This window comes from Hakea prostrata, chromosome 10, assembly GCF_041222555.1.
Source record: "Hakea prostrata isolate BN-2017 chromosome 10, UWA_Hpros_2, whole genome shotgun sequence".
Classification (NCBI taxonomy): Eukaryota; Viridiplantae; Streptophyta; class Magnoliopsida; order Proteales; family Proteaceae; genus Hakea; species Hakea prostrata.
The window spans coordinates 3,779,347-3,791,986 of NC_142609.1; the positions used below are offsets into that span (position 1 = coordinate 3,779,347).

The following is a 12,640-nucleotide window of genomic DNA, read 5'->3' on the forward strand; positions in this document are numbered from 1 at the left end:
AGAGAAACAATTCAAATACATCTACTTTGTGTGGCCCTTTAATTTATATGGAGTTTACCTCTTATTCTCGATCGTTAGATTCATTCATAGTTCTCCTTGGTAGCCATTAGATCGTAGGGTTTTTCCCTTTCTATATTGAGTTGGTCGTAGTTTCTATGTATAGCATGATCGCATATCCTGAATTTAACGGCGGGAGCACGCCTTTTTCTATAACCGTCGAGTTTCTTCATGCTTGTGTTACTCCTTGGTTCAGATTTCGAACCGGTCCCGACCAATAGCTTGAAATCCTACTTTTGTGTAGTATCAAGCATCTGCTGAAGCTGGAAAAAGCTCTGGTTTGCCAAGTTTTCCATTTACTTTCTTTACTGCTCCTTGTAAAAGTTCCCACCACGGATTAGAGCTATTTGAAGCAGTGAGGACTGGCTTCCCAAAGTCATCGAGAGTGGAAGCCTTGCTTTTGAACTATCCCAAGCGAACGAGTTTAGACTCGAAAAATGCATTCCCAAAACACAAAACTAACAATTTTGATGCTTCTGATCTTACTATGGATATTTGACACTCATGAAGGATTGCAAAAAATATATTAACAGTGATCAGAAGTAGTAAATTAAAGATGGGGGAAGCAATTTGCTTTTACACTTCTCCTTTCAATTGAACTTGTTCATACAAAAAATATTTGCAACTGCTCCAGTGCCAGTTTAATTGCAATGAAATATAATAAATGAAATGCTTCAAATTAATAAAATCTTTCAAGTTCTTCATACCTCAAATGTCATGTTGCGAGAAGAAGGTGCACATTCCTCTGCAATTCTTTTCTCCAATGCTTTCTCATCATCAGCTGGTAAGATTCGTATGTCAAAACTCTGCCTCAACTTTGGATGGCTTCATATTCATAATGAACCCCTGAAGGAAGGAACATGAACATCAGAGAGGCTTTATCCCAATTTGTGGGTGTAAAACTAAATCAATGACATGAAGAGTTCTAGATCATTTACCTTAGTGATTTTCTACAATGGATCTAGACACTGGAGGTGCTTCTTTGCGTTCTATTTCTTTTCTTTCAGCTTGTGAACTCTATAGGTTATTTCCACGCTTTCAAATCGGCGAACCACAATGATGGAGGTTCAGGATTAGCTTGGAGAATTCGTAGAGCATAGGAGAGTATTCTTAATCAGTATTTCTGTATGGTTTTCCATCCCTCTATTTATAATGTTTTCTCTCAACCCTAATTCCTTAATTAGGGTTTTCCTTAGACTCATCTTAGAGAGGGAATATTAGAGTCTTGTTTAGACTCAATTAAATAGAGTAGTCATCTTAGACTACATAAGCATCTTGCTGCCACCTATGGCGCAAATTGTAGTGGGATCCACCCACTATTATTAATAGTGGGTATGCAGAGTGCTAAGCCCTTGGCAAAATAATTGTCTACACTACTACATTGCAGACATGGGCTCATTGTGAGAAAAGAAAACCCTTGGAAGCGCTTTTCTCCAGCTTTGAGAAAACCGACCGTTGCCGTGTTTTGAGGTGGAGAGCCTCTGTCTCTCTACCTTCTCTTCTTGCTTTCTCTTGTTTTTGTTTTTTCGTTTGTTTCTCTCTTTCTCTGACTTTGTTTACCATTTCTCTCACCGCCTCTCTCTCTTGTTTCCCCTTCATTTCTTTCCCCTCTTCATTCCTCTTCGCACCTTTCTCTCTTATCCTCTCCTTTCTCAGTTTCTCTTTCTCTCCACTTTCTCTCTGTTTTCTATCTTTCCCTAATTCGTGTAAGTTTCCGGTTATTTAAATTTTTTTCTTTTCTCAGTTTCTCTTTCTCTCCATTTTCTATTTTTCTCTAATCGGTGGAAGTTTTCGGTTATCAAAAAAAAAAAAGAAAAAAGGGAGATGCAACATCCAATCGTGCATTCTACACATCTAAAGTTTTTACGCTGGAGTTGGAAGTGTCTCCCGCAGATCTGAAAGTTTTGCTACTGCGAGCGTATCCTGTTGCTGGTTGCCTTTGGCGTTTCTACACCGTGGCTTTTGTTTCCACCTTTGTGGCGTGTACTTCTCTTCGCCCCTATGGCGTGTATTTCCGTCCTTGTGGCGTGTGTGATGGAGGATACATATATCATATTATTGTGCTTAATTGTTGTTGTGGTTGTTACAATCCTTATTCGAAGAACTTATTGGGCTCAACCTATTCCTTAGCCTAGATGACCTTGTCTATTGCATTTATGACATTTGGTCAATTTCTATTCCTTGGTTCGGACCGAACCTTGTGTTTTCATGCATTTATCTTTTGTATTTATCTTTTTCCTTTGGTGTGTGTTTATATTTCTTTTCCATTTTCAACTTCTTACCAAAAAAAAAAAAAGACTGGGTTCATTGTCTAGTTATTTTGAACTGATAAGCCAGTGAACAAGTAATAAAGCGGTATCTATTTTTCTCTATTAGGAACCCGCAAATCGAATGCAAAATTGTTAAGATTAGAGTGATCAATCACACACAATCGAATAAAAAACAAGGAAGAAGGAGACACGGATTTTACCCTGGTTCACATCAATGTGAGGCTATGTCCAACATTAGGTTTTTCACTATATTATTCATGAAAACAACTACATACAATGCTCTGTTACAAGAGAATAAATATATAGGTGCTTAGAAACCCTAAGCCACAGCTATTCATGGGCCTAGGTCCAAATTAAAAAGAAACTTTGAGGCCCACAAAAACATGGACCCTCTACAGGCTATGGAGGCGTTGCCTCCACACCTCCGCCCGCCCACTGGGTAGCGGGACCTGTGCCTGTCGGCAACACAATGAGAAGCATGAGCCATACTCAACAAAAAGTAATGTTATTTAATTGATAAAATAATGATAAATTGGTTATAATTGTGCCAATCACCCTCAAAGCACACCGTTAACACTCATATAAATAATCCCTAACTACTCACATTTTTTCGGTATTTATAACCCATAATCAACCTTAATCCCCCCCCCCTCTCTCTTTCTCCGCCACTTGGCATGATCCTGGGACCTATCATTCTCCCTTCCTATTGCTTATATACAGTTTTCTCCTCCCCTTATTCTTCTCTTTTTGTTGTTTTTCCGGGTAATTGGACATTCTATTCTCCCCGGTTTTGCTCAAATTTGATTTATTAGTTTATGTTTGAAACTTCTAATGAGTTTTAGGTCTAGAATCAATATACTCATTCAACCTTAAAGAATTTTCTACTTTTTGAGACTTTAGCTTACAGTTGGAGATGGTGCCCTAGCCTTCAAGAAGTCTATGTTCACTAAAATGACCTCGCCTTCTTCCTTCAAACTTGCCTTCACCATGTCCAATTGGGCAGCTCGGAACCTCCTCACAATCTCTATGCTCTTCAATAAGTTCTCCATGGCACCGTTGTCGTAAAGTTTTGACCCCAATGGCTTTGATCACTAACCACCATGGACATCTCTCCACAAAGAAAACACGATAATTTTCATTGGGTGATGCAATCCCTGCAGAGTCTCAATCAAGCGTTTGCGAGCCAATGGATTTGGTTTGAGAGTGAATGAAATCTGTAGTAGCATAGTATTCAGGGCAAGGTATTGTTGGAACCTGGAGATTATCTCCGTTGAATCATCTGGTAACGAAACAACTACTGGCAATATGAATAAGAAGAAGAGCAGAATGGAAATTCTCTCCTTTTTTTTCTTTTTTTTAGGAGAGAGAGCACTGAGAGTACTGAAGTTGTTCTTCCAGCTCAATCTTTAAAGAGGTGAACTCTCCAGTTTGAAACCATTGCTCTAAGAGATTTCAAGAGATCAAACCAACGCAACAGATATCACATGGAATAGAACCAAAAGGTTCTTGTAGACTAATTGGAGCAAAACCATGCATTAGAAGATTGCTAACGTAAAAGATGCATGCAATAATCATGCAGGAAAATTATGTTGTTTGATTTAGCGATTTAAGGATTCTTTTTAAAGTTAAAAATAATATTTATGCATTTGATTCTCTTTGTGAAGATGTCACCAAGGTAAGGTGCTTACATCCGCAAAAGTAGAAGGAAGGAAGAGAGGGAATAGGTAGTTCATTCCCGATTTATGGTGGATATTTTAGCTGGTGATTGTGGCTACAGAAAAAAGTAGATATTCTTGGAAGAAGTTAGTTATGGCGTTGATATCTAACCCAAGTATCAAAATGTTGAATTTCATATAAATTCAAATCTCCTGTTGAGAGAAAAATGGGAAAGATCAACTTGAAAACAAATTAAATTCCATCCAGGAAAAAGAAAAAGAAAAAGCCAAATAAAAAGGGAGGAATCATGCGAGGTGCTATTTTCTTCTGGCTTTTCTTCACTTCTTTTACCTGGATTGTTAATGGAGAAATAACAACTATAGAAGGTGAAAGCACAATAGAAAGAATCCTTGAAGAAACAAGCAGTTGCACCGACCCCTGAAGAAGCAGCAGCTGCACCAGGTGGCTCCGCCACTTTCGACGTTATGAGTTATGGCGCTAAAGGAGATGGACAAAATGACGATACTGCCGTAATCAATCCTCAATTCTTAATTCTCATTCTATTTTTTTTCTGGTTTGCAGAGAGAGATTATGAACCCTAAATTTTGCAGGCTTTCATGGCGGCTTGGAACGCAACATGTCCATCTTCAGGTTCAGTGACACTTTCCATACCAAAAGGAAGCTTCTTAGTTGGTCCCCTTAAATTCAAGGGGCCCTGCACTAGTTCCATTACTGTCCAGATGCAGGTGTATTTCTATAACAAAAAAATCATTTCTTTCTTCTCAAAACAGATTGGATTGTCCCCTACATGAGGTTTTTTATTATCTGTACAGGGTGACTTGAAGGCAGTCACGGATTTGAGCAGGTATAGTTCTTCGGATGATTGGATCGAGTTTGGATGGGTGACCGGATTGATATTGACCGGAGGTGGGACTTTTGATGGCCAAGGCGATGTATCATGGCCTTCCAATAAATGCCCTAAAACTCTCGATTGTAAAGTTCTTCCAACAGTAAGTGGATATGGATTCAACTATTTTACTTGCTGGTTTTGTGTAATCTATCGTTAGGGTCTCATTAACAAAGGTAACTTATTTTGTTGTAGAGTGTGAAGTTTGTTAACATGACCAATACAATAGTGAATGGGATAAAGTCTTTAAATAGCAAGTTCTTCCACATTGCTTTGCTCAGCTGCACAAACTTCCAAGGGAGCAATATCACAATCACTGCACCAGGAGACAGCCCCAACACAGATGGAATCCATATAGAACGAAGCAGTGATGTTAGCATCTCTAATTCTATAATTGGTACCGGCGATGATTGCATCTCCGTCGGACAAGCCAATTCCAATGTGCACATCAATCGTGTCATTTGCGGACCTGGTCATGGCATCAGGTTGGTGCATGAATCGATCTTGATCTTAAATCCTGCTACAAAACCTCACATTCATTCACGAATTTTGTTGATTTGATTGCTTCTTGTAGTGTTGGAAGCTTGGGGAGATACGCGAAGGAAGGTGATGTGAGAGGGCTTACTGTTGAATATTGTACATTAAGTGGAACAACGAACGGAATTAGGATCAAGACATGGCAAAACTCACCTGACGCCAGTGTGGCTTCTAACATGACCTTTGAACACATTGAAATGAAAAATGTTACTAATCCAATCATCATCGACCAGACATATTGTCCTTACACCACATGTGATTCCAAGGTTAGTAGCTAGAAACCTCCAAATTCGTTCATTGCTGCAACTTTTTTGCTTCGTTGAGGCATTTTAACAAATACTTTGGAACATGACAAATGGATTAATATTGCAGGCACCATCAAAAGTTGAGTTGAGTGACGTGTTCTTCAGGAACATTACAGGAACTTCATCTTCTCAAGTGGCGGTGACATTGGAGTGTAGCCAGGGAGTGCCATGTAAGAATGTAAATCTTGAAGATATTCACTTGCAACCTGCAACAGGAGAAAATGCAACTACATCATCGTGTCAACATGTCAATGCCAAATATATTGGAACCCAGATTCCTCCACCCTGTAATTCCACCCTGTAAACATAGGGTTCAACTCCTCTCCAGAGGGTGAATATCTCCCCCGGAGGACCCACTGAAATCTAACATCTTGCCAGGTGGAATATACCAATTCAAGGACTTCAATAAAATTATATTTTACCATAATTTTAATCTATGCCCCCCTTAGCCAATGGAGGTTTAGTAGGATGGCTAGGAACCTAACTTCTCGAAAGTGAGAGGTCGTGGGTTCAACCCTACCGGCGGCATATGTAATATCTCCATCCCCCAATTTCCCTATATATAACCAACTATGAACACTCAGTTGGTTAACTGTTAATTCAATAAATTTTATGATGAAAATACTTTTGTGTCCTTTTGGATTTCGTTTATTTCTTTACTAATGTTGGGTCCCCTTAATGTAATATATTATGTGTGAGTCACAGTCAGACTAACAATATTTGACGTTATTAAGTATATTCAAATTTCAAATGTGAAGGGACCAAAATGCCCCTTAGGTTATTTAATACATTGTATTAATATATGGTATTTTTTTGGGTAGAAAACTAATATATGGTTTTAAAAAGAGATAATTGGTCATTAAGCGTTAATTATATGGTTAATATATATATATAATAACACAATGTATTAAATAATATGAGGGCATTTTGGTCCTTCTCCGTTTGAAATTTGAATATACTTAACAGTGGCTAACAATGTTAGTCTACTTGGGACCCACACGTAATATATTACGCTAAGGGGACCCAACATTAGTTTGTGGTCCACTACAAGAACCCCCACATGTAAGAAACTCTTTTTTTTATTATTATTTTAACCTACCAAAATAATACTACCAAATCAAAATAAATACGAGGAAAAAAAACTTACCAAACTAAACAAAATCACATCTTTCTTTCGTTCTGATCTCTTTTAAGTTATCTCCATCCTATTTTTTTGGTAAGGGTTCTTACTTTTATTCGATCTACCAAACAAATTTACAAAAAGAATAAAAAATAAGAACTTGTCAAAAAATTCCCTCACAAAAACCCTAGTGAATGTGCAGTTTGAAACTTCAAACCTCTTCAACTTAAGGCGGAAGGCCAAGAATCTACTTCAAATCCATTGATTTAGTTCTTTATTTTTTGGAATTAAAGTCTTGGTTTTCAACTTGATCAGGGGTTTTGATCCTATTCTTGAATCCTTTGTTCAGTTCTAAAGTTCGATTTGGGAGTAATGGTGGCAGCAAGAGCTCTGATCACCGTGAAAGAGAATCTGATGGTAGAAGCCTAAGTCATTATGGAGATTATTGTCAGAACAAACACCGCGAAATAGCGAATCGAAAAAGAAAAAAAAATGAAACATATAGAGGTTTAACGTGGTTCACACACTGATGTGGTATACTACATCCACGGGCGAAGAATAAGAGTTTTTCCACCTTGTAAATGAAAGACAAAATGAAATCTTACAACCAATCGCTAAGAACAGCATTACAAGAACTCTAATCGAAAATCTCAAATCTCTTAGTAATGTGGTAGGCGAACATAAGATACATATCTATATACTCTAATTAGGTAAACGGGTCGGGCCCAAGCCCACCTCTTCCACCACAAATCTCCACAAACGGGTCATTTAGGTCCCCCGCTAAAATATGTCGGTGCAGGTCCATCTTCCAAATCGGGTATAAGAATTCAGGTCAAAGCATAACAATTCTAAGACCAGATTTTTATCATAGGTTTCAACATCGAAGGATTACTATTTACCTGAACTTGATATGTTCTGATAAAATTTTAATTCATTTTGTTTTGTGTTGTACACGCTCGAGCGCTTTTGGTTGTCAAAATCCATGAGAAAATAAAAATGAGATTTAACAGCAAGGGAAGAAACATTTTTGAACTCTGGGCCTTGACATTGAATAGAACCATTCAATACAGTAATGTTGAATGCAGAGAACAAGTTCTTCTTTCACAAGTCGCAAGTTTGGTGAGTTTTTTTCCTTCTTATTTATTTGAAGAGCTAAATGATGGATTTAAGTGAACAATGGATTTAAGCAAACAATTGGTCTTCCTCTTTGGTTTGAGAAGTTGCAGAGGAACATTTTGTTTTTTACCATTGTTTTCAAACTCTACCGTTTTTTGCAGAGAGTTAGTTTGATGATTGGGTTAAACACAAGGGTATTTTGGTCACAAAAAATTGTAAATCAACGGTTTTTGTAAAGTTGTATATAGTTGGTCATTTCTAAAAATCACAGGGGAACCAAATGCAGAAGAAATCTATTGTGAACAAAATGTGACTGGAATAAACTTCAAAAGGTCAAGATGAAAATTACTTTTTATCTTATTTTCTTTTCTTGTACCCTAATCAAGGGGTCCAAATTACCTATGAGAGAGAGAGAGAGAAATTGTATCAAATGATTAAGCCACTTAGTAATAAAAATAAATTAATTTAGAATAAAAAAAAGCACATTTAAGTGATGACCTAAGTAGTAGCAGCACCAGAATTCAACATGGGGCCGAATAACCATCAGGGAGCATTGACTTTTTTAACCACGCATATTATGTAAATTCACTGATATTTTTAACCATACAAAAATATAAATAAATTATTTGTTAAAAAAAAAAGTTAAATTAAAGCATGAAGATCGTTAACAAAGAAATATCTTACAAAATTATTTTTTTTAGTTTTAACTATTATTTTTTATTAAAAAAATTTACAAAATAATTTGTAGCTTTAACTATTTTTTTTATTAAAAAATATCTTACAAAATCAACATTAGGAGAAAGGAAGAAAAAAAGCACATGATTTCAACACTAAAAGGCTAGATGTAAAACCAAACGAATCATGGAAGATATTTACTTTACAAATTACAAATATTCCATTCACAATATGAAAAATCAAATATAAAGAATGACAAAAAATAATCGAGAAATACAGACTATATAAATTCAAATAAAAAGAAGAAAATCGAGAAAGAGAGAGAATAAAAATAAAGAGAGAGTTACAGAATACTTCACTGTAGGGACAATTTAATAATAAACTCTTAACCTTTAGTTTTTTTAAGTTTCTTTAATTTTTTAAAGTTTTCCCTAAGCCACCTGTGACGAGAGAGAGAGAGGAAATAATAAATAGAAATGGAAAGAGAGAGAATAGGGAGAGATTTTACATATTATCAATTAGTTTTTAATTGGATTTAACTTCTTTTTTATCCTTGAAATCATAACCATTGGATAATAATTGAGAATTATATTTATACCATCATCTCTAATTTAAAAACAAATTTTCAATATTTAAGGAGGGCCAAATAGTGATATTTCGCACTTGAGAAGGAAACAATTAGGAAAAATTAAGTAACCAAAAATTTTAAAAAGTGCTCCAACGTAGCTCCGCTTTGGATTTAAGCAACTTAAATATTTCCACGCTTGACTTTGTTTTTTGTTTCCTTCTACCATCTATGGCTACTTCTCCTAATCTTAAATCCTTGCCAAGTTTGGAAAATATATAGCATGATTCATGAATAGTATTTGAGTTTTTTTATCAATAGCCCACTTAAGTGGGTTTGAAACTCTGACTTGTCCACTTAAGTGAGAAAAATTATTTGGTTGCTTATTTTCAACAAAATTAAAAATTATCCATTGTCCACTATTAGTTTTAAACCCACTTTTTGTAATGTTTGAGTGCAAAATGATGGATTTGCCCTTATTTATGGTAAATTAACATTATTGCCCCTTCCCTCTTACTCACAATGTTCCTCTCCTACCCAACCCTTAGGTGGGTGAAAAGATTTTCACCTCACCCATCTTCTTTCTGTAGTTCACCGGAAATCCACCACTACCACCAACAACCACCACCCCCACCTTCCCCTCTCCCTCTACCGGAAATCACCCACCACCTTCTCTGATCTAACAAGGATTTTTATTTGCGGCAGCGGCTGCTACTAGCAGCTGACCGCTACGATCACGCCATCTAATGGCTGTGAATGAAAACGTGTGGACTTAAGTGCGAATATAATTTTCTTGCTTTACAAAAGCTCACCTAGTCTTTTGAAATTTACATAAAGAAGTCCCTGGTGTTCACACAAGTCAGATGAACTCGATTTGGGGATTTCAAATTTCTCCCTTTCTTCTTCCTCTCTTCCTTGCCTTCCTAATTTTTGTACTTATCCCTTCATATCTTTCTCTCAATACTATTATTGTCTTAGTGCAAGGCATCTTTGTATTTGGTTACATGATGTTGCATTCTCATTTCGTTGAGATGGGTTCTTATTCACTTCTTTTCTGCCTTGATTGGATTTTGTGATCTCATACTTGCTGCAAACTATATCAACCTTGAATGATTATTGGACATGGGTACGGAGAAAATAGATAGCATGATATGAGGAAAATAATTGAACAGATACAACAGACTTTCAATATCCAAAACAATTGACATAATGAAATCACCATCCCTCACTGGAGACTTCCAGAGTATAATAGTTCCAAAACAAATTGACAGAAGGACTACACTCCCATGCGTTGAACAAAAGCCCAAAAATAGTTAACAAGCCTCCAACTATTTGGGGTAAGTTGGGCAAGGATAGACTTGATAATAATCAAGAAGAGACTAAGCCCAATAACTTTAAGGAACCCTAAATCCAACTTCTAAAGATTTGACGTAAATGGCAATCACTTCAAGGTCAGTAAGAAAAGCATGATCAGAGGGTTCAGGGATCCAAGCTTTGAACTCAGAAGGAAAACAATAATCCCAAAGGAAGGAAGAAAGCTTGGTTTTCTCAATTCTCATTGGGAACCATTCAGGACCAGCAATCTTGGAGTTCTTCTTTCCAACAGTTTCAACAGGCTCGTAAGGGATGGCGATTTCATTATGGGTGTAAGGAACAGGATCCCAATCAACGTTAGGAGCTCTATTGGGTCCAGTAGCAAAAGGCTCAGTAGGATCCTTTCCGAGGAAAGATTCGGAGAAGTTTCGGGTTCAGAAGCAAGGCTTGGGCCAGAAGGGTTGTTGGTAGGGGATCCATGAAAGGAAATCTAAGGTAAAAAGAAGGAATCACCGAGGAAAGGAAGGCAAGAATAAAGAAAGAAGGGTGAAAAAGTTTGAAAAGTCCTCGCACAACAACTTGGGTTGCAAACAAGACCTTGGGGTTTAAAAAGACAAAGCAAAGATGAAGATGAAGAAGAGGAGTAATTGAGGAACAGAGTAAATAAATAAAGGAAGTGAAACGATGCAAATAGAAACACTCTGGATTCGGAGGGAAAATATATGATGCTTCAAATCAACGGATGTAACTGAATTGAATCGACACTTGGAAAGAAAAGGTGAGACATCCGTATTTTGGAGGGAAAGCAATTGAACACGTGGAACAAATAGATTAGTCAAGAAAAGAGATGCAGAGCCATACCTTAGAGGATCAAGTGTATTGAATAAGAAAAACCAAGCATTTATGGGGAGAATGCCAATAGCTAACAGGATGGAACGTTTTAAACTTTTGAAATAATAATGTGAGCTGAGCATTTTCCCAAGATGAAAAGATCAAGATACAGATAATCTTGGATCAAGACGTAACTCACAACCTTCTTTTGAAGAATCCTAAACATTGGAGGATTCAAATTTAGCCACGTGGAAGGGCATCTGGATGAACGCTTGAGTTGATTACGACAAGGCTCAATGAGCCGTCAGGACTCCATGGTCAGGGAAGAATTTAACATCATCTAATGAACTCTCCTAATCAGAAAGATGAGCTCAGAATTATTCTCTAATGAACTCTCTTAATCAGAAGATGAGCTTAGGACTTCTTGATGAACTCTTTTGATTAAAAGATGAGCTCAATGTTTCTAAATAAATCCTCATGACCAAAGGTGAACTCAAATACTGATGAACTCTCACAGAAATATAGATGAAAAGCATATCCAAACAAATCTAATGAGGAATAGTTATGCGAATCATGAGAATAGTTTAAGCCTCCTAACCAGAGTATCAACTAAGGTCAATTTGGTTAGTAGGCTTGGGGCCTCGTGTTGTGGGTAAACAATTAATTATCGGTTTGCACCAAGTTAACCAACGGTTCAAATATAGCACATGGTTGAACCATCAATTGCGTGAGAATCTAATCATAACCATCAATCAAAAGGCGCACATCCAACGGTCCAAATAAGACTTGATTAGTAAGGAAAATCTATAAATAAGGGGTAAGCGCAAGAAAGAGGTACGATACTTCATTTTTCACAAAACCTACAACTTTCCCATTTTGAGCTCTTTCAAACCTAGGGTTCACTTGACTCTAGTTCGATCTCACTTAGCTCACTACTGACTTGTTCATTGGAGATGGACCACCATTCAAACAATCGGCACCGTTTCTAATAGTATTTTCTAGTGAATTTGTAGGTGAAGGATGAAATGGATTGGGTAAGTTCCTTTGAGTTTTTGAAAGGGCAGTCAAGGCACTTGTGTCCAATTCTAATGCAGTTTGGGAAAATGTTTGTTAGAAGATATTCAAAGCTGAAGTGAATCACTTGTTTTTTATTTGGGGTAATTTCAAATATGACTGAAGTGGTGAGATCCGCTTTAATGGGATAACAATGTGAGCAACAGGAAGGTTGTTTGTTGCAATGGGACCTTCTAGGTTTTCAAGCTCAAGAACATGGCCAGCAGAAGAAAA

At 36.9% G+C, this 12,640-nt stretch overlaps 1 protein-coding gene and 1 pseudogene across 1 annotated transcript; one reads left to right on the forward strand and one right to left on the reverse strand.

Annotated features, from left to right (window-relative positions):
• Nucleotides 1–249: 249 nt before the first annotated feature.
• Nucleotides 250–3,902, reverse strand: LOC149001551 (uncharacterized; annotated as a pseudogene).
• A 388-nt stretch (nucleotides 3,903–4,290) lies between these two features.
• LOC149001552 (exopolygalacturonase-like) lies at nucleotides 4,291–6,036 on the forward strand. The gene is made up of 7 exons (XM_089137074.1): nucleotides 4,291–4,297; nucleotides 4,410–4,513; nucleotides 4,595–4,729; nucleotides 4,817–4,993; nucleotides 5,086–5,375; nucleotides 5,465–5,693; nucleotides 5,800–6,036. Exons 1-7 carry the CDS (start codon nucleotides 4,291–4,293, stop codon nucleotides 6,034–6,036), a joined length of 1,179 nt encoding a protein of 392 aa, XP_088993200.1.
• The last annotated feature ends 6,604 nt before the right edge of the window (nucleotides 6,037–12,640 follow it).

Excerpts from the sequence above, each read along its gene's own strand:
- LOC149001552 (XM_089137074.1), top strand. Across the intron at positions 4,730-4,816 it reads CCATTACTGTCCAGATGCAG|GGTGACTTGAAGGCAGTCAC; the intron begins GTGTATTTCTAT and ends TTATCTGTACAG. Across the intron at positions 5,376-5,464 it reads GGACCTGGTCATGGCATCAG|TGTTGGAAGCTTGGGGAGAT; the intron begins GTTGGTGCATGA and ends TGCTTCTTGTAG.